Source organism: Crocuta crocuta, unplaced genomic scaffold (genome assembly GCF_008692635.1).
Source record: "Crocuta crocuta isolate KB4526 unplaced genomic scaffold, BGI_CrCroc_1.0 scaffold216, whole genome shotgun sequence".
In the NCBI taxonomy this organism is placed as follows: Eukaryota; Metazoa; Chordata; class Mammalia; order Carnivora; family Hyaenidae; genus Crocuta; species Crocuta crocuta.
In genome coordinates, this window is record NW_027531504.1 from 489,250 (window position 1) to 516,263 (window position 27,014).

The 27,014-nt window shown below is 41.3% G+C and overlaps 2 protein-coding genes across 5 annotated transcripts in view; one reads left to right on the plus strand and one right to left on the minus strand.

The window, feature by feature from the left end:
* Positions 1 to 5,755, plus strand: part of WASHC3 (WASH complex subunit 3) — a 120,814-nt gene extending 115,059 nt beyond the window's left edge. The window contains exon 9 of one of the 2 annotated variants that reach the window (XR_013337128.1): positions 5,350 to 5,755. The gene's annotated coding sequence lies outside the window, so the exon portion shown is untranslated. The remainder of the gene's footprint in view (positions 1 to 5,349) is intronic. The other variant, XR_013337127.1, reaches the window with a different exon arrangement.
* The window catches only part of DRAM1 (DNA damage regulated autophagy modulator 1), a 51,292-nt gene continuing 28,418 nt past the window's right edge, over positions 4,141 to 27,014 (minus strand). Inside the window, exons 4-8 of one of the 3 annotated variants that reach the window (XR_013337126.1) lie at positions 25,870 to 26,047; positions 21,889 to 21,947; positions 17,060 to 17,152; positions 16,272 to 16,479; positions 4,141 to 4,199 (exon numbers count right to left, since the gene is read on the minus strand). Coding sequence is in view for 1 of the 3 variants with exons in the window: in XM_077772267.1 (XP_077628393.1) it covers positions 16,435 to 16,479; positions 17,060 to 17,152; positions 21,889 to 21,947; positions 25,870 to 26,047 (375 nt within the window). In the remaining 2 variants the exon portion in view is untranslated. Of the gene's footprint in view, positions 4,200 to 14,144; positions 16,480 to 17,059; positions 17,153 to 21,888; positions 21,948 to 25,869; positions 26,048 to 27,014 lie in introns of those variants that run through there. The other 2 variants (XR_013337125.1, XM_077772267.1) reach the window with 2 other exon arrangements.

The following is a 27,014-nucleotide window of genomic DNA, read 5'->3' on the forward strand; positions in this document are numbered from 1 at the left end:
TCATCTTAGAACAGATCACCCCAATCTCTTGCATTTGCCCAGGTTAGAGAGGCTTGCCTGACTTCCACTTCATGGGAAAATGACAATGATAATGACAATGATAAATGATAATGATAAGTGGGAAAAAGTTATGTATCTCCATTTCCCCCCAAGCCTCTTACAGTCGGCCACGTCATTAAAAAGCTTTAACCGCATAAGGCTTACACCCAAAGTTTAGAGAGGAAAAATACAAATTAAAAGGGAACTTACTTCTGAACAAAGTTTTTTTTCTTTTCTTCACCTGTACTTTTTTTTTTTTTCACTTTGAGATGAGAGAATTGTGAAGGAAAGAATTCCTTTTTCAATTCAGAATCTATGTTTAGTCCAATAATAACTTCCACTGTCAAGTGTAGCTGCCCCAAAATGAACACAATCAATGACAAGCAGTTTAAAAGAGTGGCCTTATATGATTTCTACCTCTAAAGGTAAAGGGCACACATACAATGTTATCTATCCTGATTCGATCCCAATATTTCCTCTAAAAGAGAGAGAGAGAGAGACAGAGAGACAGAGAAACCCAAAGGGGAGAGGAGTTGGCTTCCAGTAGCTTTCAATTCAGCTGAAAAAGGAATTGGGCTGGTTGCTACTTCAGTTGCCCCTTCTGGGGTTTGTGAAGGGGTGGCCTTTACTGCAGTCCACTAGTGCCCTCTACCGTCCACTTTAGGAAAAATACAGGGCAGCACGAACTGCTAAACCTGGATAGGTCATCTTAACACCCTTTCAACTTTTCTGACAAAGAAATCTCAAAAACTTGAAACTGTGTGATTCCACCTTTAATTCACTGAGGGTAGTTTATAGTCAAGTTATATTATTATTTTAGAGACTGATAGAATGTTACGAAGAAGCTTTAGAAAATATTTAGCTTTTTTTTTTAACCTAAGTGTATTAGCTCTGAGATGTATTAGCAGTTATTATGGGAAACCATAGGGGACTAGGAAATGCGGAGTTAAATAAACAAGAAGTACATATTAAATAAGCAGGTTCTTTCCTGCTGGACTACTCAGACCCTTTAATATGGATTATGTATCTCCCAAGGGGAAATGCAATTTCCCATTAGCAGGGGAGATAATGGGAAATTGCATTTCCCCTTGGCACTTGACAACACAACTACTTTTTATTAGAATTTCTTGTAGGACCAATATTCCAGGAAACATACTTGGGCAGTGCTAATCGAGTCAAAATGAATCATTCTACAAATTTGGAAACTGAGCCCCAGGGAGGTGCCAGTGACTGGGTGGTTAGCAGAGCCACCCTGAAGAATCCCTTGGGAGGCTCTCAAGCTCCCAGAGTGGTTTCTTCCCCAGAGTGCCCTTGTCCTTAGAGTTGATCTTTAGCATTTATGTTTTCATCATAAACCCATAAAGCACGGGTATTTGTGGAATGGGGAAGGGCACTGCCCTTAGCCAAGGATACTGGGAAAGTGAAGTAGCTCCTTTCAAGTATGCTTCAACTCTCTCTAGAGAATTTGTTTCTGATATTTCCAATTCAATTTCTGTCTCTTGTGAAGAACTTTATTGTTTTATAAAAACCCTATATTCAACAAATATTTATTTTATTTTCATTTTTTAATGTTTATTTATTTTGAGAAAGAGAGAAAGAACAAGCAGAGGAGGGGCAGAGAGAAAGGGAGAGAGAATCCCAAGGAGGCACTGTGATGTCAGCACAGAGCCCATTTCGGGGCTCAATCTCATGAACCATGAGATCATGACGTGAGCTGACACCAAGAGTCAGATGCTTAACTGATTAAGCCACCCAGGTGCCCCTATATTCAACAAATATTTATTATGCACATAGCTCTGTACTAGTTGGATGAAACAAAGAAGGGCAACATAATATACCACATTGGTTAAGAGCAAATGGTTGAAAGTCAAGTTCTGATTCTGCCATATTCTGGCCGTGTGTATTTGGACAAGTCGCTTATTATCTTTAAGACTCAAGATATGCAAACAATCTAAGTGTGCACCAACAGATGAATGGACTAAGAACCTGCCATATGGGCACCTGCGTGGCTTAGTCAGTTGAGCATCTGACTTTGGCTCAGGTCATGGTCTCACAGTTGGTGAGTTCAAGCCCTGCATCAGGCTCCCTCGCTGACAGTACAGAGCCTGCTTGGGATACTCTCTGTCTGCCTGTCTCTCAAAATAAATAAATTTAAAAACTTTAAAAACATTTTTAAAAAGAAACTATCATATATATGTATATATACATACTGTGAGATATCTATAATGGAATATTGTCCAGCCTTTCAAAAGGACATGTTGACATTTGCAACCACATGGATGCACCCAGAGGACATTATGCTAATTGAAATAAGCCAGACACAGAAAGAAAAAAACTGAATGATGTCACTTATTTAAAAGTTGAATGTCTAGAAGCAAAGAACAGAATGGTGGCTACCAGGGACAGGAGATGGAGGAAATAAGGTGTTGGTGAAATGGTAAAGATTTTCAGTTACATAAGATAATTAAGTGTAGAGAGCTAATGTACAGCATGGCATTTAATATTTAATAATACTGTAACGAGTATTAGAAACTTGCTAAGAGAGTAGATTTCAGGTGCTCTCATCACAACAACAACAACAAAATGGTAACCATGAAAGGAGAAGATATGTTAATTAGTTTGAAGGCAGTAAACATTTCGTTATATATGTGTGTGTATCAAATAATCATGTACACTGTAAATATATACAATTTGTATTTAAAAATCAATTTAACATATGCTAATATGTGCTAACTAATTTGGATGTAAATTTTAAAAATAAAATAATAAAAATAAATAAAATAAATGAATTTAATAAATAAATATAACACTTAGATTCCCCATCTATAAAATGCAGACACCTTCACAGGATTGAGGGTATTATCTACTAATACCTTCATAGGATTGTTTTGAAGATTGAATTTGAAAATACATGTAAAATGGTTAGCACAGTGCCAGCACATACAAGCATTCAGTAAATCTCTGCTACTATGTTGGAGCAAGAAAGAAAACAAGCACATCCAAAACAGATGAACATATAGGGCAGGGAGAGAGAAGAAAGGGAAACAAACCACAAGGGACTTTAGCGATAAAGACAAACTGAGGGTTGATGGAGGGAGGTGGGTGGAAGATGGGCTAGATGGATAATGGGCATTAAGAAGGGCACTTGTGATGAGCACTGGGTGTTGTATTTAAGTGATGAATTACTGAATTCTACTTCTGAAATTACTATTGCACTGTATATTAACTAACTAAAATACAAATTCACAAAGGCACGTCCAAAAACTTCAAATAACAATATAAGGGAATGGATCAGAGATAGCATCTGGGTTTCATGCTGCTTACCAACCACACTGAGCCTGTACTGTCTGCTTCAAGTTATATGTTGAGAAGAATTCTGAAGTTCCTACCAGCCTTAGAAGGAAGGAACACCAATATCAATTAGTGATGTTTTTCATAGGAAGGGGAATGTGGATATGAGGTTATATGGTACATGCCATTCTTAGGATGAATAAAACGTCACATGTGGCAGATTAGATAGAATAGTCATTTCTGGAGGAGGTAGGATAGAGGCACTTGGGGGATGGGTTTGATATGAATGAAAGGACAGGAAGAGGTATCTGGCACCAAGAGTTTTCTGAGAAAATGTGTTAAGGATAAAACCCACATGGCCATTTGGGTGGCAGTAAATAGACCAGCCTGTTTAGAGAAAGGTTTGATGCTAAAGATCAGCTCTACAAATATGGTGACCAGAGCTACTGAGCTGGTGACCCAACATCAAATAAGCTGTCCCATTGTTCCCATAAATTCCTTCATATGCACTGGGCCATGTGCCTAAATTTGAAGTCCAGAAAATGTGGACACCAGTAAGTTTCTAGTACCATCTTGTCTACCATGGAGCTATTCAACGACTCTTTCCCTTTGCTCATGAAGACCATCTTTTTGTGTTCAGTTCATGGCTGCTGTTCAAAACCCATCACTCTATATGCACTTTAGAAAGTTGTTACAAACATCTTCCATCATGTGCAGATGGCATTGCAGCCTCAAACATCTTAGACTCTCAACAAATGTACTCATAGATCAAATTGTCATTAAAAATGAAAAATGAAGAATCAACTTACCAGAAACTGTAGCTGCCATGTATACCATGTGCCTCCTCTATGTTCAGAACTGAGCTACCTCTGGGGGTGGTTGGTGGAGGGAGAAGTATCAAAGAGATATTTATTAAAGCCACAAATAAGGATGGGAAGTTTTGAAAAATTCCTGCTTGTAAAACTGCATAATTTGGCCTAATGAAGTTGTGTTCATCCATTCTTTTTTATGGAGTGTCTACCACAAAGCTGGGACTTCTGTATCGGTTGGGACTTATGTGGTTACAAGTGACAGAGAGACCTAACTCAAACTCATTTAAGCAAAAGAGGGGGTTATTATAAGGGAAAATGTGATGTCTCTGAAACCCAGAGACAGGAATGTGCCTGAGGCATGGGAACAACTGAAACCAGGAACTCAAAGCCATCAGGGCTCTTTTTTATTCTTCTTGTCTCTGTCCCTCCATTCACTATCTTCATTAGTTTCATCCTTCATTCAAGCTAGTGATCAGCTTTCTTCATATGGTGAAAAACATGGGGACAAATAGCTTCCTAATGTAACAGTAGATTTAATAGCTTTGGCCACCAGGAAAAGAAAATAAGAAAACTATTTTAACATTTTTTCTGGTTCCAAGTTGAAAAACCCAAGGGAAGGACTCATTGAAGGAGTTGGAGTCAGGAAAACTCCAGGGGGTCATGAAACTGACATGGCAGATCCTGTGAGAACCACAAAGATGGAGATAAGGGAGAGGAAACTTCTGGAAGAAAGAGGGTAGGGTGAGGTGCTAGGCAAACAAAGCAAGAAATGCCTGTTATACATCTTCCCTTATTGATTGCCAACTCAACTTAGCTATCAATCAATTCCATTCATTTAATAAGTACCTATTTACTCACTTACTATCTGCTACATGCTAGGTACTATGCTAGACTTGGGGATGAAAAGATGACCATGATATCTCTTAAGAGTGCTAGGCATTCAGAGATACAAAAAAATAAAAAACAAACCAAAAAAACCCCATAAAATATACTTGTTCAGGAACTTACCATATAACTGGGGAGAGAAACTGTGTATTTGGGGAAAAACCAAGGGTCAAGCTATGTGTTATAGAAGATGAATGTAAAAGAAGGTAAGTGGGGCCAGTGTGCCTGAAACAATCAGGGGAAGCATCTTGGAGAGGGTGATACTTTGCAGGGTCTTTAGAGAGTGAGGAGGTTTTTGTTGTTGACTACATGTGTTTTCAAGTGCAGGATTTTCACATCACACTAAGTGAGGCCCTCTGTTCATGGCTCTCTGCATCTGGAGGCCTTCTGGAATGCAGCCGTCAGCCAGTGGCCCTGTTCCTTTCTCAGAGACAGGACTACCACCCACAGCTCTTCTGATAGCCTTGTTTTTTATTGCCATGGCTCATTGGATCAAAGCCTCTGAGTTTGATGCAAGTTCAGAATAATTCAAGGATTAACTCATCTTTCTGTGCTTGGGGAGCTACACAAGCAACATCTGGTTCAGCCTGCAGAGGGATTCTTCACCCAAAGAGTTTCAAATTTCAACATGTGAGCCATCCTGCTGAATAACATCATCGACGGGAAACAACACTCAGAGACCTCATCTTGTAACAAGAGCTCTGTGTAACACCCCGTGGTCATGTTTTGCACACAACTATAATAAATGGTGCAAATTGTAACAGGTTCTTCATCATCTTGTTTCTTGCCAAAAGGACTGAATTCCACATTGATGGGGTTGAAATTCCCTTGTGGGTTTCCTCTGGGACCATTCCATAGCCTGTGCTAGCACCGTTAATAACACCCTTCCTGTGCATAGACCAGCCCATAGGCTCACATTTTAATGTTGTGACAGGGAATCTTTTGGTCATTCCTTTTGTCAAATGTCATCTGTCACCTCCCTGTCTGTCCAGGCCCCCCAGAATGTCTGTGGTTAGGACCACTCCTTGCCCCTTGGTAAATCCTGTTTTGCAAAGCCCTTACTCCGTCCTCTGTATCCCTCCATGGGTTAGTCCCACCACTCTTAAAGTTATCTTCAAGTCAAGATTTTGCCACGTTCTTAAAGGTGACACACTATAGCTTATTTATTTTTGAAGGGGGTAGGGGCAGAGAGAGACGGAGTGAAAGAATCCCAAGCAGGCTCAGCACTGTCAGCACAGAGCCTGAAGCGGGGCTCAAACTTGTGAACTGTGAGATCATGACTTGAGCGGAAATCAAGAGTCAGATGCTTAACTGACTGAGCCACTCAGGCGCCCCAGGTGACACACTGTAATAACTAAATAATTGGGTGCTTTGTGTCAGGGGTATCTTATTATAGAGGTACTGTTATCATACCCATGACTCACTGGAAAGGAAAATGAGGCTCAGAGTTTGAGTGAGTTGCCCAAGTATAAGATATGAACCCATGTCTCTCTCATTTCCAAAACTGTGTTTTTTTAAGGGATAAATATAGGGACCCAAGAATATGGTCATGGGAGTGTCACAAGGGAATCCCTGATTCCAAGTTGGGGAAGGAGAAGGGAAGAAGAAAACACACAGAATATGACTATGAGTTCAAAGGAGGAGAGTTCTGAGACATGGTGAATTGTGTCCAAAGCCAGGACAGGTTGGTGAATATTGAGGCCACTGGCATCAAACAGGTTATTGGCAAATGTTTTCAAGAAAAGCTTGAGTAGAGTAATGGACCTGGAAGAGGCCAGATAGTGAGTGGACTTGTACAGACTCTGCCAACAAAAGGAAAGAGTCACATGCAGATGATGGAGTAAAGTGAAAGGCTGGTCTCCATCTACTAACCTTGAAACTCTGGGGTTAAGGCCCAGGAGTTGGTTTAACAAAATCTCCAGGTGATCCTGATACACACTCAAGCCTGTGACCCACTTCTATTGTAGTTTCTCAATCTTGGCTGCATCCTGAATCACCTGGATTCCCTCCAGGTGATTCTAACATGCAGCCAGAGTCGAAACCACTGCCTCAGTCAAAGGGGGGGGTGGAGGGAAGGTATAATTCTAGCTGCACTGCAGAGCTCTGGCTTTCCCAGGCATTGTGCTAAGGATGGGCCTGAAGATAATCCAACAAGCTCCCAGTGCTTTGCAGGCGTTGCTCCAATGAATCCTCATGACAAGTCTACAAGGCAGGAACCATCATTAGTCCCATTTTATAGATGGGACATAGAGTTTCCAAGACATTACCTGACTTGCCTGGGGTGTCACAGCAAGGATCTGGCAAAGCTGGAACTTGAAAATTAAGCCTTCTTTGACTCATTCTTTTTAAAAAATATGGTAAAGTATACATAACACAAAAATCACCACTTTTGCACTTAAATAAATAAAAGAAAAACTATAGAGAACAAACAGGATTGATGGATGGAGGTGGGGGGATGGGCTAGATAGGTGACGGGTACTGAGGAGGGCATTTGTTGTGATGAGCACTTGGTGTTATATGTAAGTGATGAGTCACTAAATTCTACTCCTAAAACCAATACTACACTGTATGTTAACTAACTTGAATTTAAATAAAAACTTCGAAGAAAAAAAAATCACCACTTTCACCATTTGTAGGTGTACAATTCAGTGGCATTAAGTATATTCACAATGTTATGCAACTATCACCACTATCCATTTCCAGAACGTTTTCATCATTTCAAACAGAAACTTCCTACCCATTAAAAGTAACTCCCCATTCTCCTCTCCCTCCAGGCCCTGGTAACCTCTATCTGCTGTCTGTCTGAATCAAAGTATTTCTTCTAAATCACTCTTTCCAGATGGGCTCAAAGAAGAAATGGAGGTGTTGAAGTTGATCATTTTTTCCCCTTGACTAAGGGTATCTTTGAGTTAGCTAAGGCTCCCATCTGCTACCTGTGTTCCCAAAACACTGAAAAATGTGTGATTCCCACCAAACAGCACATTCTCTCTTCCACTTTGTGCCAAAGCACAAGCGAATCCCTCCACTCTGGTGTCTTTTCTCACTTTGCCTCCATTTAGCAAACTGGCTCCTCCTCCAGGTCTCCCTCCAGGCATGATTGTCCCCGGGGATCTGAACCAGGTGCCTCAACTGGTCGCACAGAACAGGCTTTGCAAACTGGCATGCACTCCAGTCATGTTGGTATTTTATTAAAATTCAGACTATATGACTTCACTCATATGTGGACTTTAAGATACAAAACAGATGAACATAAGGGAAGGGAAGCAAAAATAATATAAAAACAGGGAGGGGGACAAAACATAAGAGACTCTTAAATATGGAGAACAGAGGGTTACTGGAGGGGTTGTGGGAGGGGGATGGGCCACATGGGTAAAGGGCATTAAGGAATCTACTCCTGAAATCACTGTTGCACTAATGCTAACTAACTTGGATGTAAGTTTAAAAAATAAAAAGTAAAAACAAACAATAAATAAATGAAATGCAGATTTGGACTTAGTGGGTCTGCATTTCTTATCAAGCTTCCAGGTGACGTTCATGCTGCTGGTCCCCGAAACACACTTAGAGTAATGAGATCAAAGAGAGTAGTGCTTCTCCATAGTACGTTTTGCAGCAGTTATTCCCTCGGCTGTTTCTCCATTCCACTCCAAATACCTTGAGGACAGAAACCCATCTTACTTATTGTTATATTCCAGAGCCTAGCATTGTGCCATCCCAGAGTTAACTCTCAATAAATGTCGACAAATGAATAAGTAAATGAGTTCACAGGCTGGAAAAATAAAAAGGAACCCAATCTGTAAAGAGCCTCACAGACCATACTAAGGAATTTATGGGGAGCCACTGAAAGATTTAAGAGGGTTATATGTATCGTATGTGTGTGTGCAATGTGTTATAAAGGACCAAGACTGAAATTAAGGAAATAATAGTGAGCTACCGCACTGGTCCAAGTAAATGATTATGAAGGACTGCACTAAGGTAGTGATGGTGGAAATGGAGAGGAGAAAGGATTCGAGACCACAGAGATGGGTTGACCAGACATTCCCATTTGTTTCAGACGGATCCATTTTATTCTAGGTACAATTGCCAATAGTGTCCCTTTCACTCCTCCAAAATACCCTGGCTTGGCTGAACTATCTGTTCACCCTGTACATAGACTAAGTTATTAGAACATGAGGTGGGATGGGGAACAGAGTGAGCAGTCTAGGATATGGCTCTCAAGTTTCTGCTCTGAGTGACCCAGTGGACGTTAACACCATTTACTAAGCTAGGCAGCCAGAAGGAGAAGCAGTGGGAGAAGTTTTCCTTAAAATAAAAATAGTTAAGTCATATAGCAAGTCACTGAAAAGTGTTAAGTAAATTGCAGTAATAGCATGACAAAAATTACAAAGGAGACACACAAATGGTTGAAGTTTTGGGAATACCGATCAAAGAGATCACCAAACTGAGAACCTTCCTTCCTCAAGCTCTGAACTGAGTTAGTCTCAGAGCAATTTATTAGGAAACCTGTCCTAACCTGCCACTCAGACTAACTGCAGATGGGAAGTCAAAATGGCCAATTAACTCTGGGTTTTGTTCCTCTCCATTTGCTTCCCTTCAAGTCACCACTGTGTCTGCTCCCTATGGCCAATGGATCTTCAAGACGTCCCATATTATATTTGGCCATGGTCATTTAGGCAGTCAAAATAATGATGTACTACACTAAGCCTTAACTAACTGAAGCAGAAGAACACTTTCTCTGAACACAAAAATGTTCTATCTCATTTATAGGCCATATAACCCAAGATCCTTACTAACCTCTATACACGCTTGTGAACATCTTGGCTTTTTTCCCTCTCCCCAACATGTCAACAACTAGGTAATTATTTAATAAACCTCAGAACATACCTTTGCTTCTTGTCATGGCCAGAGAAATATGGGATTTTCCCAGTTTCAATTTCAAGGTGGCTCTTACTTAAGGGTTCCAAGTGCGGTCAAGCAGAAGAGTAAATTCGCCCACTAGATAGAGCCTTTTGAGGGAACTTTCAAACAAAACTGTGGCTTTTCAAGTATTAAGAGGAAATGACAGACTGAACTAAGCTCAGGATTCATTTTAGTGCACGTGTTAAAGGTTATGTTAGCAACTGTCAAGTCACTGGCCAGCTCTAAATACATCACTCTTCACCTTAAATCAGATGTCCTGGGTGGTACCTGAAACTTGCTCCTCTGGGCTGACCCTGAGCAAAGGGAGCACTCAAGGTGAAATCTGTCTTCCAGGCAGATCTTATCACTGGTGCCAATATCAGTCTCATGGGCAAGAGACCTGGAACTCAGGAACCCAAGTCCTGAGACCGTTATGGTTTCCTGCTGCTGTTAGAGACTCAGAGAACTCGATGGAGTGCTGGAGGTCTGACACAGTAGTGAGGCTGTGCATGGGGCGGGGAGCTCTGTGCGTTCCACTCAATTTTGCTGTGAACCTAAACCACTTTAAAAAGTAAAGTTTATAAATTTTTAAAATGGCATAAAAAGGGGTTGGCTGGGTGGCTCAGTTGGTTAAGCATCTGACTCTTGGTTTCAGCTCAGAACATGATCTCATGGTTCACAGGGTCAGCTCCACATTGGATTCCATGCTGATAGCACAGAGCCTGCTTGGATTCTCTCTCACTTTCTCTGCCCCTTCTCCACTCACACACTCTCTCCCTCTGTCTCTCTCTCAAAATAAATAAACATTTAAAAAATAGCATAGGGGCACCTGGGTGGCTCAGTCGGTTGGGCATCCGACTTCAGCACTGGTTCGAGCCCCGTGTCGGGCTCTATATTGACAGCTCACAGCCTGGAGCCTGCTTCGGAATCTGTGTTTCCTTCTCTCTCTGCCCCTCCGCTGCTTATGCGCATTCTCTCTCTCTCTAAGAAATAAACATTTAAAAAAAATTTTTAATAGCTAAAAGGTACATTTAGGCAAAATTAAAACCTATTATTTCTAAATAAGTTTTTTTTAAGTTTCTCAATGCTGGCACTTCCTCTCTATCTTTGCGGCTCTCGCATTGCTGTATCCCCCACCCACTGGGTCATTCCACAATGACCACCAAGCCAAGGGGTCGGGGAGGGCCAAAGGATCTGTGAACTCCCCCTGGTGTTCTCATGGGTCAGTTTGCCAGAAAAGGGAAAAGGGATATTATGATTGATGACTGAGGTCTATAAAAGCAAAATGTTCTCAGAAGAAAGTGTAAGTGAAGTAATAGCCCTTCAAAGAGATGCCAGAAAGAGAAAGTGGGTAGAAAAGGCACAAGATTAGAAGAAGCAATAACAAAAGTGAAATATCACAATGAAAAACCCAAGTGGGATGGAGACACTTTTGACCATTAAAAGGGGAAAAGTAGGAGCCATCGGGGGGGGGGGGGGGGGGGGAGGGAAGAGAAGAGAGTCCTGCTGTCCACAGAGATGGGAGCAAACAGCCTTGCCCTCCCTGCCTTAGATGCCTAAATAAAAAGGGGGAACAAAGAGGGAGAGTGTTTGTAGAAGGACAGTGACATGGTCAGCCTCCTTCTGTCCCACACCATCTACCCCAGAATTCACGTCTGTGCCTATCAATGAATGAATGATTCAATCCTGCAAAGGTGAACTTATAATCAGCATCCTTAATTTAGAAGGAAGGGTAAAATAGTTGGAGAGATTTTCCAACAAAAAAGATGATCAAGTAAAAAGGTTCTAAAGGCAAGATGACTCTGTATTTGCCAAATTACAGATGCAGTTTCCATTTGTCCCAGCATTCCCGCTTACGGGCATTTCTCCCCCAGATTTCCTCACACATGCGTGAAATGATGTAGGTATAAGGTCATGCGGAAGTTTGGGAATCACACAATTACTCATCAAATAGGGGACTTGTTAAATAAATGACGGCACAGCCACACAATGGAATACAATGCAGGTGTAACACAGAACCAACTAAAAAAATAAGGAAGGTCTCTGTATTGATAAGGAAGCATCTCTAAGACCCGTTGCTTAGTCAAAAAAAAGGAAGGCTCAAAGCTGTCAGTATAGTATGCTACAGTTCTGGTAGAAATTAAAAGGAAAACATTTTAAAAAGTGTGTCTGCTTGTATTTTCAAAAAAGTGGCTATCTGCAAAAAGAGAGGTGTATTGAGTGTGAACAGAGTACAAAGGCTTCTCACAGAATACCTTTTTATTTTGTGTTGATTTCTGAATCCCCTGGATACTATTGCTGATTAAAAATTTTTGAAATAATGGGAGCAGCCGAATCCCCACTTATCTAGAAATTATTTTTCCACCCCAGTATGGTAAGGCCAGATAACGGTAGTTACCGTATTTGCATATTAGAACTCTTGGGTAATTGGATCAGTCAGGGCCCTTACTGGGATATGAATCAGAAATCCCTATCAAGTTTATTGAAGTTAAAAAGACACTCTGTCAACTCACATGCCTGAAGAGTTCAGAGGCAGAGCTGGCTTTGGGCACAGTGGGACACAGAGCATTGCTGAGGGACTGTATAACTGCGGGCTTACAGGCATCTTACTAGGCACCCTGGCTCAAATCACAAAGCAGATGGTACCTCGTTCAGCATTTTCTAGGCATCGATTTTGGCAGTCACCGCCACTCCCCCCCTCCCCTTTAAGAGCCTTCATTTTAGAAGATGAGTCTCCTGGGGGTGACCAAGGAGAGTCAAAGCTTCCCCTCCAGGGCTTGAGGCTGCGGTTGTTCTCTTATGCAACAGACAGGACGCAAATGCATGACATTCTGGCCTTGAGAATGCCTGGCATTCAGAGCCAGACCAAGAATATGTGTGTGGGGAGCCGGCTGGGCTTACTGACTTGCCAGAATCAGGGGGTGGGAGAGAACGGGATACCACTTATCTCCCTCCCAAGCCCTCTTCCTCATTCCAGGGCCCAAACACCACACCAGAATGTCTCCAACTGAGTAAAAAAATGGGAACATGGGACAATGCCACATGCAAGGGATGTCAGGAAACCCAAACACAGCACAACACTGATGTACTTAATTTGGTTTATGAAATGCAGTTTCTGTGGAATCCTCTGTTAGCGTTTAAAAAAAAAAAAAGGAAGAAAGAAAGAAAAAAGACCCACTTGATTAGAAATCAGGAAAACAAGAGTCCAGACTGGAATGTGTTGCCATCTGGCAATAGCACCTCTTGCATATCATTGAGCTTCTTTTTGCCTTAGTTTCCTCCTCTGAGAAATGTGATAACTGACTGACTGACACAGGGATGAAATAAAAACACAAGTAGCTTGAAAAAGTATAACTTCAAGGTTGACTGAAGGCCTGTTTATTACCTACGTGGCTTATGTTTACTTTTTTTAACCAGAAAAGGTTGTCACCAAATATAATGTGCTTTACTCGGAAACAAGTTAAGTTGTCTTTTTTGGTGTGGGGGTTTGGGGGAAAGTTTTAATTCCATGATGAATCTACTGCTTTGTGTCTGTCCCAGATCCATTTCCCATTCCTTTCTTCTGAGAAACAACTTTCACCCACCATCAGCCCAGCATTTCAGACAGTGTTGACCTATCCAGAGGTGGGCAGGTGACACAGGTCTGATTAATCAAAGCATCACACCTCCCGGAGCGGGGCATGGGCATGTGACCCAAGTCAACCAATCAGAGACAATGAGCTTTAACTCCCAGGCTTTTGATGGAACTATTGAGAAGTCTTCTCTTTCTGCTGGGCAGGTTGTAAGCCTGGAGCTTCTCGAAGCCATCTCACTTCCACCAGGGGAAAACCTGCCTGAGAATGATTCCAACAGAGAGAAAAAGCAGATGCAAGAGGGAGAGAAGAAATGGGACCCAGCCGTCCCTAAAGCCAGCTCTACCCCTGGACTTCTCAGTCACTTGAGTCAACAGATGCCCCTTTCTTCTTCAACAAATTTCAGTTGGATTTCTGGTACCATCAACTCTAAGAGTCTAGCCTGATATGAACTTCTGATACTAACGTTTGATCTCTGCAAAGATGAACCACTTGTGCCCACATGCAAAGCTATAAGAATTAAGAAAACACAGAGTTTAAACTCTCTACCTCTACAGAGTCCCAGGGGAGCTAGAATTGCTCCCAGGACATACACACTTCATAGTAGTACCTAGTCAACATGTTATCATTGAACAGAGACACAAATTACTAAAATAAAGAAATATTTCACTTTATTTTGCTCTTTCAGCCAAGAGGTCCAAGGAAATGCAAAGTCATGGAAATCAGAAATAATACCAAAATGTGGATAAGACCAGCTTTAGAGGTTTCAAGGAACCAGCAGAATGTGATTGTCAGAGTGACTTTTGGCGTTCTCAGTTTGCCAAGCCAGGTGTACCATTTTGTCTATCCCATGTAACAATTTTGGTGGTAACTGTCCAGGTTGAAGAGAGTTGGCATAGAGTCGTGAAGCCCAAACAACTGAAATGTTTACAGTACACAAAGTAAAATAGTCAACATTACTGAGTGATACAGACCATTTGCTTATCGCTTAACTAGTAGACCAGTGTAAATCTCATTATGCAGCACTACAAATATCCCTAGTCATTCCTTCACTTGTTCACTCATTCATTTATGTATTCAATGAGTATTTATTAAGCACCTACTGTGTACCAGGAGGCACCCTGGTAAACACTGGATTTACAAAGATAAAGATTAAGGCACATACTCTGCCAATCTATCTCACAGAGAGATACGGACATGAAGAATAATAATGCATCACGAGAAGTGCAGATAAGAAAAGTCTGTTCAAAGTGGGTCCCAGCTAAGGATTCATTCTCCTACAGGTCTCATGGCACAGGAAGGTGACATTTCTCCCCCATCTTCAGAATACTGAATGCTTGCCAGAGTTTCAGTCTTTCAGTTCCAGTGTTACTACGGGAACCCCCAGCATTACAACAAGTTGCAATAGACTCAGACCTGGTTACAAGGTTCTCACTGCTGAGCACAGGCAACACAGTTTGTTGTTGCTGAGGTGGCTGACTGCTTCATATTCACCCAGCAGATAGTTCCTGAAGAGCCATGACATGCTCACCACTCCCAGATTCCCTCCCAGGCTGTCCAAGTGGGCTGCTCTGGCCTTGGCACATGCCCTCAAGGTCTGGAGCCACTTGGCCAGATGTAGTTTTGTGGTCTGGAGGGTCTCCGAAGGCAGGCCTTCTCTTCAACCTTCAAACCTAAGCCTTAACGTTCCAAGGCCCACTTCTTCTTCTGGAATGATTTGCTTTTCATCTGTCATTTGTGATTTGGGTGAGAAGGTGGAATGTGTAAGTCTTGCTTAACAAAGGACCGGGTTCACATTTCATATAGTGAGCAAACATCCAGCCACAGGCATTAAAAGAAGGATCAAATAAACTGCACCCTCTACCCTCTCTTCTCTCCTCTCTCTCAGACCTACATTCTATTCCACAGGTTTACTGCCATGAAATAAATTCGAGATGTGAGTTTCAGCTTCTGAGTCAGACTGTATATCAATTTACGCCAGTAACAATAAAGGGTGGTTTTATAAATGGTCTTTCTAATGCTTTTCACAGGTTGGCTTTTGTGGAGGTTTCATATTAACCAAAGGTCTCCTTCCCACAATCCATCTCTTCTACAAATGATCCCTGAGATACTTTCCATCCTTGCTCATCCAGCAAAGACAATGATCCAGAATCCAATGAGGCTTTCTTGTCAGGTGCTTGCTTCCATTTTCTTGTTGTTCTAAGGCTTTTCTAATCTGCCTTGCCGGATTCATCCCACCTGGAATGAGGTCCACTGTGGAATGCCAGTCAGCAGCAAGGGTAGACACTGTGGCTCTGTGAGCAGGGAGGCCCATGGGGGACGGAATTGAAAACCTGAGGTCTTCTGTGTTCACTTAGAGTTAATGTGCATAGAGACAGTAAGGCCTTTCAGTAGAAGCATTATGCTTAGTTCATATAAAAATCAGATTATCCTTGATAGTGTTAATTTGTTAACTAAATCGTGATCATTATAAATCAAATTTTATAAATGTTGTCGTGATATAAAATTAGACAGTTCATGCTCTAAAAATAAAACTTTAAAATGAATATGCCCTGATTTTACTTCTCAGTGAATTCCTCATTTAGTGTATTTGCACCAATCACTTACACACAAAGAAAACAAAACAGAATCTGTGCAAAAACAAGAGCAGTCCATTTTCTGTAACACCTTATCTTCTCTGTAATAAAGTTGTTAATACAAAAAAGTGTCTACTGAGAAAAGTATAAAAACGTTGCTATGATATCACAAATGCTCTACATTCACTAGGAAAACATACCTTTGGAAATAGTACAACTATTGGGAATTCTTAATGAAATTCAAGTCCCGGATGTGCCGCAGATTCATTCCATGCAGAGCAGCGTTAAGGCCCTACCCGTCCTCTGTACAACTTCCAGAAACTGTCTGCGACTTTGACTGAGTGACATAGAATTCTTCTTTCTTCAAATATCATCATTGATTTCTGTGGATATCTTTAGGGTGACACTCTATTAAAAACAGAAGAAAAAGGTTCCAAAGGAGGTACATTGGTGCCAGCTGTGGACTCCCAACAGCTTTCCCCCACCCCCTCAGAGATGACCTCACTATGGTTTCTGCAGAGTTCGAGTTGGGTCTCAAAGAATTTTCTTGGCCTTCTTCTCTTTCCTTTCAGCTAAGAATTCACTTGTTTCAAAATATAAGGTCTTCCCTGTTATCAAACTTGATAAGGTCCTCCCTTTCCTCTGCCTTGGGAACATTATCAATAACAAACTTCTGTTTATTAAAAGGATATATTTCCTATTATTTAGAGCTAGCAAATGAGGCCTTCGAAAAGTTAATAACCAGGACATATGACTATATGCATCTAGTGGCAGAGGACATACGTGAATTTCATTGTTTGGGAGAGCTGTTAAAGATGCTTCCCCTAGGGAATAAACTAAACTGCATAACGTTTACATACTTTTCAAACACAGAAGAATAAAAATACAGATGGTGCTTTTTTTTTTTTTTAGTGTAAGAAATGTTCTATGGATTTCTCCTAATCCTAATTGTCCACAATTTATAACATTTGAATAGATAAATACCTACCTGGAAATCATGGATGAATGTTAGGAAGTAGAAAATGAAACCAAAGGCCACTGTCCATTCACAGATTGCACTCACTACGTGATATATATAATCCTAACAGCAACAATAAAGAAACAGAATTTAGCCTAAGTACATTCACTGTACTGTATGTACTGAAATAAAATGCTGGTGAGATCAAACGAAAAAATTGCCCAGTGAGCATAAATCAACCCCTTGAGAAAAGGCAGTGAACAAGACCCGGGAGGTGAACACCAGGGCACCTGCCCAATGAGAATGTGGATGCAGCCATCCCAAAGTTCTTCGGGCTCTCATACACTCTGAGTTTACAACCTGGTCTATACGCTTCAAAAGGCAGAATAAGGGCCACAAAATGGACTCAGGAGAAGAAAGAACTTTCCATTCAAGGCCTGACTTGCTCTCCCACTGCTAAGGAATCCCAAAGTTGAAAGGCACGCCGAAAGAACCTCAAGTCAGCATTTGGACCATTGTTAAACAGAATGAGCACTCGCACCTGGAGGAGACTGGACGTCACCACTTGGTGCTGTGTTTCCCATTACTATGTTACTATAGAAAATGTCCGTTCAGAACCTAATTCAGTTGTAAACACAGCCACAGAGCACAAGCTAACAAGACAACTAACTATCTTATTGGAGGCAGGGATGAACGAATGGAAGGCCAGAGTGGAAGGCTTTAACTAGGAGTTCCTCCTATGTGGGCCAGAGAATTAATAAATATAAATGGAACTAATGTTGCAAAAAGAGGGCAGATGGGAAGCCCACTCCTCATCAGCTAATTCCATTTTCCCCAAATGGGAAACTGTGAGTCCAGGTGTTGCTTTGAGAGATTCAGAAAAAATCCTGTGCTTGTGCATTTGTGTATGTGATATCTCCAGGTTTTTAAATGCGGTAAATTACTTTAAAAGCATTTTTAGGGGCGCCTGGGCGGCTCAGTCGGTTAAGTGTCCGACTTCGGCTTAGGTCATGATTTCCTTGTTCGTGAGTTCCAGCCCCGCATGAGGCTCTGTGCTGAGTGCAGAGCCTGCTTCAGACCCTCTGTCTCCCTCTCTCTGCCTCTCCCCCACTTGCACACATTCTCTCTCTCTCTCCCTCAAAAATATATAACACTTAAAAAGAAAGAAAAGAAGAGCATTTTTAAACAGCATCTGAGTAAACACTGCATGTCTGCATTCTAACTTCAGCCCACATGCCAAGTCAGGCCTGTGGACGAGTTGTCAGTGCTTCTCTGACTTCAGATAGTAACCCATTTCTTTTTCCCACTTCACTTTCTGCTCCGCTATACATTACACACATGAATAAACAAACATGCTGGGTTGCAGGTGGGTTCTTTGGTGACAATTTTTCTCTCCGATCCAGTTTTCAGCCATGAAGATCTCACTGAAGTGTGTCAGATTCTCAGGGACACCAGCCTTCGCGCTCTCCATGCACATTCATATCCGCCCTCTGTGCCCATCCTGCTCTCACTGGGGAGAAGATGACCAGCCTACATTAGGGGGTAGAGCAGAGGCCCCTACCTCATTTTGGTGACTTTACTGAGGAATCCACCCCATCCTACATCATTCTTGGACAATGAAGATGACTTACAAAATTATAAGTAGAATTGGGGGAGAGGAGATTTCTTTAGCATATTTAATGAAAGTGCACTAACTAGGAAAGCATACTCCTCCAATACATTGGTGTGAATGCTGGCAAAACATTAGTCTCCTTGACACGTAAATTAAGACAATGATAGGGGTACCTGGGTGGCTCAGACTGTTATGATCTTGATCTTGGCTCAGGTCATGATCTCACGATTCATGAGTTCTAGCTCCATGTCGGGCTCTGTGCTGACAGTGCTTCGGAGCCTGCTTGGAATTCTCTCTCTCTCTCTCTCTCTCTGACCTTCCTCTGCCCACCCCCCCACTCTCAAAATAAATAAACAATTTTTTAAACAGGACAATGATATTATAATTCTCACTCTCCCTACCAAGTAAGTCAATGCACAGGAATGTGCTATAAAAGCTCCCAAACACTCCACAGAAGTCTAGGGAAGTACTTAAGTGATTATTCTATTCAGTGAATTAATGCAAAGGGTTTTGTGTGCATTCACTGATACTGGGAACAGAAAGCAACACAAGAGTAGCATGGCAATTTATGGAGTGAACAAAAAATGTGGTACTTTCCACATTTTTAAGATAGAAGACAAAATGAAAAACAATTTTTTAACTGCCTGGGGTATATATATACTCTGATGAATTCTTCCCAGCAGCTGGTTTGATTTGTGGTGAAATGTCTCCCCCGAGTGGCTGAACAGTAAAGTACACCTGAAGCGGCTTGGCTGTGAGGTCTGGCTTTCAGAAAAGACTTTCTTAAAACTTGTGTCTGGATCATTCTTTTCCTCCCCATCTTCAGTCTCTGTTGTCTCTTGCAGGCTTCCGTCACATGCCCCAGTCCTCTGTCATGGAAAATCCACTGATCCATCTAGCCCTCTAGCCACCATTTTATTTCTCCTCTTTCTCTCCCCTCCAAATACTGGATTGATAGCTGAATGAGTGAACCGTCCCTCTCCCCATTTCTTTAACCTCCTACAATTGGCTTCTGATACCAAGATTTTACTGAATCTGCTTTTTGAAAACATCGGTAACTCGTCTGCTGCTTGAAAAACAAACCTCCATTCTCCCACTAACTCTCCTTTCCTGGACATCATTCATTCCCCGTGTTGCATCTAGATGAGCCACCACTATGAGTAGCCAAGGGCACGAGTACAACTCAATTCCAGACCTTCAATTCCAGGTATTCTGATGTTCAGGCTGGAAATTACCAGTCCCTCTACCCTGTGCCGTGATGGTTCCCAGATGCCCCACAGTCTAGTCTCACAAGTAAACTGGGCATTTCTCCTTAATGTTTCACTACAGCCTTAGATTCAACAATTCTGAAACCAAACCACCCATTTTCCCCCCATGGAATCATTTATTCCTGTTCAGGACCCTACTTCTCTCTGCTCATGGGGACAGATTCTTTTCTTTGCCCAAGATAACACCTGGAAGTCTTCTTTGATTCACATCCTTTTATTTCTATTTGTCACTTGCCACTACCCATTAAATACTTCCCCGTATTACATCTACCCTAATTTTTTAATTTCCTTTTTTTTTTTTTTAGTTTATTTATTTATTTTGAGAGAGAGGAGCAGTGTGTGTGTGCATATGCACATGAGCAGGGAAGGGGCAAAGAGAGGTAAAGAGAATCCCAAGCAGACTCCAGAGCTGTCAGCATGAAGCCCTACACAGAGCTTGATCTAACTTGATCATGACCTGAGCTGAAATCAAGAGTCAGATGCTTAACCAACTGAGTGAGCAAACCAGATGCCCCCATTTCATTCCATTTTTTAAAGTTTTTAATTTTAATTCCTGTATGGTTAACATATAGTGTTATATTAATCTCAGGCCTACAATATAATGATTCAAGATTTCCATATATTATTCAGTGCCCATCATGATTAATGTACTCTTAATCCCCTTAACCTATTTCATCCATTCCCCCACCCATCTCCCCTCTGGTAACCATCTGTTTATTCTCTATGGTTAAAAGTCTATTCTGTATTTCTCTCTCTTTTTCCCTTTGCTCATTTATTTTGCTTCTTAAATTCTATATATGAGTGAAATCATATGGTATTTGTCTTTCTCTGACTTATTTCACTTAGTATATACTCTGGCTCCATCTATGTTGTAAATGGGAAGGTTTCATTCTTTTCTTGGCTGAGTAATATTTCATTGTGAATATATTCTGCATCTCCTTTATCTATTTACCTATCAATGTGCATTTGGACTGCTTCCATAATTTAGCTATTGTAAATAATGTTGCAATAAACATAGGGGTGCAATCTATCCTTTTGAATTAAATTTTTTGTATTTTTTGGGTATATACCCAGGAGAGTGATTAATGGATCATATGGTAGTTCTATTTTTAAGTTTTTGGGGGAATCTCCACACAGTGGCTGTACCACTTTGCATTCCCACCGAAAGTGCATGAGGGTTCCTTTCTCTTCACATCCTCCTCAACATTTGTTTCTTGTGTTCTTTATTTTAGCCATTCTGACAGGTGTGAGGTGATTTCTCATTGTGGTTTTGATTTTCATTTCCCTGATGATTAGTGCTGCTGAGTCCCCTCGGAGAATCTTGGTTTTTTTTTTGTTTTGTTTTTTAATTTAAAAATTTTTTAATGTTTTATTTATTTCTGAGAGAGAGAGAGAGAGAGCATAAACAGGGGAGGGTCAGAGAGAGAGGGAGACACAGAATCTGAAACAGGCTCCAGGCTCTGAGCCAGTTGTCAGCACAGAGGCCGACGCGGGGCTCGAACCCACAAACCGTGAATGCATTACATGAGCCAAAGTCAGCCACTTAACCAACTGAGCCACCCAGGCATCCCAGAGAATGCTGGTTTGAAAGCTCAACTAGAGAACTGCCTTCTCCCCACCACATTAACTCCAGGCTTTCTCCTCATCCATACATCCCAGGGTTTCTTCTGACTAGTATCTCCCTGCTAATATTCTTTCCATGTACTTGCCTATTTGAAAACTTTGCACTAATTCCCCTCCTGCAAATATAGCCCTGAGCATATTTATTTTCCACTCCATCCTGAAACAAACTAATCTCCATGCTGGGCCTGATCTCATCCTCTCTGCTTAACATTCCCTGCTTCCTCTGCCCTCCACACACCTTAATTCATACTGAGCCCCTACCCTATCTCATTTGGTTATGAAATTCAATTAGGAATTCAAAATTTTGAAAATAATCCCCAGAACCAATACAACAATCATACTGAGTTAAATTTTACCTTTTCTTTTGGATTCCATTCCAGCTTGGTTATAGAAATTAGTGAAGCACAGGCAATCACTAAAAAAAGGAGATTGTTAAGGAAGGTCCAGAAAAAACAAAACAAAACAGGTCTTTGAATGTTAAAACTATTCTAATAATCATCACACAGGGTCAAAATATTCATGTCAACATTTCTGCAATTATCAGCTTATTATATCAACCTTTAAATTAGATTGTGATAGAAATACAGTCATTCCTTAGCAATACCTTTTCAGTTATGTATACTAAAATTTTAATTTGTGGCTACATTATGCTCCACTCTGCCTTTTAAATTTGGTCAAAATGACTGACACAGCCATCCAGATGGGTTCTTTTTGAATACTCTTTCCCTAAAATACTACATTCCCTAAATTAAAATATTGAATAAAAATACTCTCTCCCTAAAATACTATTTTCAAGGCAACAGTTTTAAGGAAAAATTAACATCTCTAGGTACCAAAGCACTACAAACTACCAAGGTTCATCTACAAAAACAAGGTACAGATTCAAACTCCTGTCTTTAAAAAACAGACCATAAGTGGAGCCCTTCCTTCCTGGCCCAAAGGATGTAAAAATCAGAGATAACGTCCTACCTCTGACCTTAAGGGATACCCAGAGAGGCCAGTCTACCAGTGCCTAGGACTGAGGCCAGAGCCTCAGTGGACTGTCTGCACAAAGGTGGTGACCGCCATTCTGAGGGAGCTTAGAAGGCAAAAGAGAAAGCTAGAGACGAGATGCTCTTAAAATGCTTTGGCAAACAGTTATGAATTCAAAGTTTTGAGTCAGTGCCAAGTTTAGAACTTCCTCTGTATTCAGAGTCAGCATCTCCTCTCCCTGCCCTCCCCACCCCCCAATATTTTGCAATTCTTAACACTTCTTGGTTTCTTAAAATAGAAGGAGTAGAAAGCATAGAAGATTCTCTGTTCATGTTAGTACCATAATTGTTTCTAATATTTTAAAAGTCTCTTAATTCTTTGTTCTTGAGTCCTATCTTCTGTGCATCAGGTACCAGGCTGGTAGGGAGGAAGGGGGAGACAGAGAAAACTCTGGCAAAGCAGACTTGGTGTCAGCTCTTGGAAATATCACAGCCTTGTCGGATGAAGCCCAGGGAATGTGCTGCATTAAGACAGAAAAGGACAGGGCACATTGATGACTCAGAAGGAAGATTATGAGTTCAGAGTGGAATGGGGTATGAGGGGTCAGGAAAGGCTTCACTGAGTTGAGCCTAATCTGAGTTGAGGCTTGAGGAGCTCTCTAGAGAAGCATCACCCCAGAAATTAATGCCAGCCACATGCGTAATTTAAAATATTCTACTATAGTAGCCAAGTAAAAAACAAACAAACACTAAAAAGAACCAAATGAGGGGGTGTCTGGTTAGCTCAGTCAGTAGAGCATGTGACTCTTGATCTCAGGGTTGTGAGAGATCAAGCCCCTCGTTGAATGTGGAGATTACTTAAAAATAAAATCTTAGGGGCACCTGCGTGGCTGTAGGTTCAATGTCTGATTCTTGATTTTGGCCCATGTCATAGTCTCAGGATCATGGGATTGAGCCCCACATTGGACTCCACGCTGAGCGTGGAGTCTGCTTAAGATTCTCTCATTTTCTCCTTCTGCCCCTCCCCCACTTGTACACACACTCGCTCTAAAATAAAAAAATTAAAAATAAAGAAAATCTTTATAAATAAAACCAAATGAAATTAATTTTTATAATATATCTTATCTAACCCAATATATCAAAAATATTATCATTTCAACATGTAATAATATAAAGAATTAATGTGACATATTTTATATTCTCATTTTTATACTCTTCTTAAATCTTTGAAATCAGTGTAGTTTTTACACTTACTACACATCACCATGTGGGCCAGCCACATTTCAAGCACTCAGTAGCCTCATGTGGCTAATGGCTACCATACTGGACAGCTAAGCCCTAGAAAACAAGGTGGAGGAAGATAATTCATGAAGGTAGAAGAGAATGGGAAAAAGCAGAGAACAGGAAGCAGGCAAATCCAGAAGAAACAGTATAAAATGAGGTCTCAGACTATGGGTCTCAAGCAAAGAAACCTGAGCTTTATGGCCGTTTAGTGAGTTTGTGAAGGTATTTGAAAGATTTAGAAGCCAGGTGCAAGATGGATGGTCTCGCAGGAAGGGCTTAGAAGCAAGATCCTAGCAATTGGCCTCACTCTCTGTTTCAGTTTCCTCAGTAGTCAAATGAGGATGTTTCACAGAAATACTGTAGTAAGGAGAGACAAAGGCATTTCAAGGATGCCTTGAAATCTTTGTAAAGAAACATAAATACCATGCTAATGTTTAAGACAAATGACCACTTTGTATGGATGAATTCGCTCAAGTTAATTTATTACATACAGGACCTGTTTATGTGGGGAAGCTGTCCTTGGCCTAACTCATAGGCACTACCTAGAAATGGGAACTGTTTATATGTGAAACTCTGATGCCTAAAAGCCTTATTCTGCTAAAATTCTCCCTGATTTTACCATCTAGAGATGTGTCTCCAAAGTTGGAAGCAAGGAAGGAACTTTGGTTTTAATACTACAAACACTTCTACTATAAATTTGACAACTAACACAAGCTAAAAGTAGGTATTTTTGAAGACAAATGTGTCTTCAATCCATAAACAGAACAAAGAAATTGAGAAGGAGCCATCATCGGAACGAGGGTCTGTATTTTGTTTAAATTTCTCAACACTAGGATTTGCTTCCTCTGTGCTTAGAAATTTTGTAACCAAAAATTTCCTTCCGGAAGATGACAAAAACAAAACGAAACTTTACATTTTGTATAGCTTCTATTTTAAAGGAGAATCGCAAAGCTTAACATTTAGAAGCACATGGTGTATTTTGACTCAAGCTTACCCACTTTATACAACTCAATCCAGACTAACAAAGTTTCCGCTAATAAAATGGTTTGCTGTTTTTCTACAGTCTGACAGGAATCACCATTTTTTGGTGCCTCTGCAGTTTTCTCTAATAGGACTACAGATGGCATTTCGAAAGATGGGGAATTTTCCACCTCTTAAAGACACAGCTTTTTTTTTTTTTTCTGTTAAATACCTCTAGAAAGAAAAAGAGAAAGATCAAGCACTCATTCTCTTTAAATAAGAATGTACAGGGGCGCCTGGGTGGCTTAGTCGGTTAAGCGTCCGACTTTCGCTTAGGTCATGATCTCGCGGTTCGTGGTTTCGAGCCCCGCGTCGGGCTCTGTGCTGACTGCCAGCTCGGAGCCTGGAGCCTGTTTCAGTCTGTGACTCCCTCTCTCTCTGGCCCTCCCCTGCTCATGCTGTCTCTCTCTCTCTCTCTCCTGGAAATAAATAAAACATTAAAAAAAAAATTTTAAAAAAAAAAAGAATGTACAAACATAAAAATCCAGATTTTCTTTTCACATTATGGAACTGGAAAATGGAATGAGATTTTATTTTGAAACTGGAATCAGTGATAACAAGAGAAGGTTAAATGTATCTCAAGTGACTTAGAAATAAATAATAGAGAGCTTTCTAAAACCTCTTAGCATGGATGAGTAAATCAGGCCACCTAATGAATCACCTACGTGCAGGGTGAGGGAAGAGTAAAGCCCCTTGGGACTTCACAGGGCTATTACTTTAAGTACAATATCAATATTTGGTGTCTTTGACCAAGCACTACAAAGAAAAATAAATATTTTCACATAGCTTATGAAATTTTCCCTGTTGGAAGGAAGGAAACAGACTAAAGTGTTTGGACATGTTTCCCTTCTCCCTGCACACCATTCCCCACAAAGATTGTTTTGAAATAACCACACAATGTGGACATATTTTTCTTAATGATTTACACTTTTCTCCCAGTTGTTCTTCTGAAGCATGTGGAAACTGGGCTGTTAACCTTTGCTCTTTTTTTTCCCTACTTTTTTTGGGGCGTGGGAGAAGGGTTAAGCTTTCAAAGACACTGACAAATGTGCAAAAGGATACTGGGGACCACAGCTGCACAGGAGACGGCAGAGATGGCCATCCGCACGTGGCACGTGAAGAGGCTGTTCCACTGGGGACATGATTTGTAAGAGATGACGGACTGCAGGAGTGTGTAGACCACACCACACACAAAAGCCAAAAGGGCACCGCCGTCATGGACCACGGGGACAGCTAACTCCTGGAGAGAGAGTCACAAACAGGGGTTACTCCACGAGAGTCCTTATGCAGTGCAGCCCACGCACCCACCCACGCTGGGCCACTCAGAGCCACACTCCTCGGAAAATGTGACTGCCTGCAGAAGACCGCCAAAAGAAACACCTTCCAGACCCTGAAGTAAATGCCTTTAGTTGTTCCACAGCAAACGTGGGCATGCTGGACAGGGACAATGTGATGTCTGCTTTTGAGCTGGGAGAGTTGAATATGGTGGGCTCTGGAGTCTGGCAGAATTGGATAAAAAAATTTCAACTCTGCCACTGGGCTCTTTGACCTTAGTTTATAACCTCAGTATCTGTGTCTGTAAAATAGGCATAATAATTTTTGCCTCGCAGGTTTGCAGTGAAGATTATATGATGAATTTTATTTAACAGTATACAACTGGTTCCACAAAGGTACCAAGGGTGGCTTCTGGTTTTCAGGCTCCCTGCCCCCAATAATCTCTTTGTCTCTCCCCACATGCACATGCAAATCTAAGGAAAGACACTGCCCTTGCCACGCACAGGCAGATTCAAATCAAGGGCCTGCCCCTCCATCCTTTAACCCGACAGGTCAACCAGAAGGCACCCCTATACCCAATCTAGGTATACAGAGTCTGGTATTGATCCCAAACATGCTCATAATGGACCATCCAAGGAGCTCACTTTAGGCTGCTTTTAATTGTGCAATGGGCACCGACCTTCTGGTATAACAATGATGTTGGATTGAACAACAGAGTCTCTGGTTGAACTTGAAAATGTGACCTTTGAAAGGAGGAGGTGAAAGTATTGTCCAAGAGGGCCTGGTTTGGGCCCCCAGACCCCTGCTGGCCCCACTATCTACACCCTGTCCCTCCCAGAGTGTTCTTTGCTCTGGGCCACCCAGCTTTCCCCAGAACCATGGTGTTCTTCATCTGCTCACAAATAAACTGATATCAAATCTTTATTCTCCAC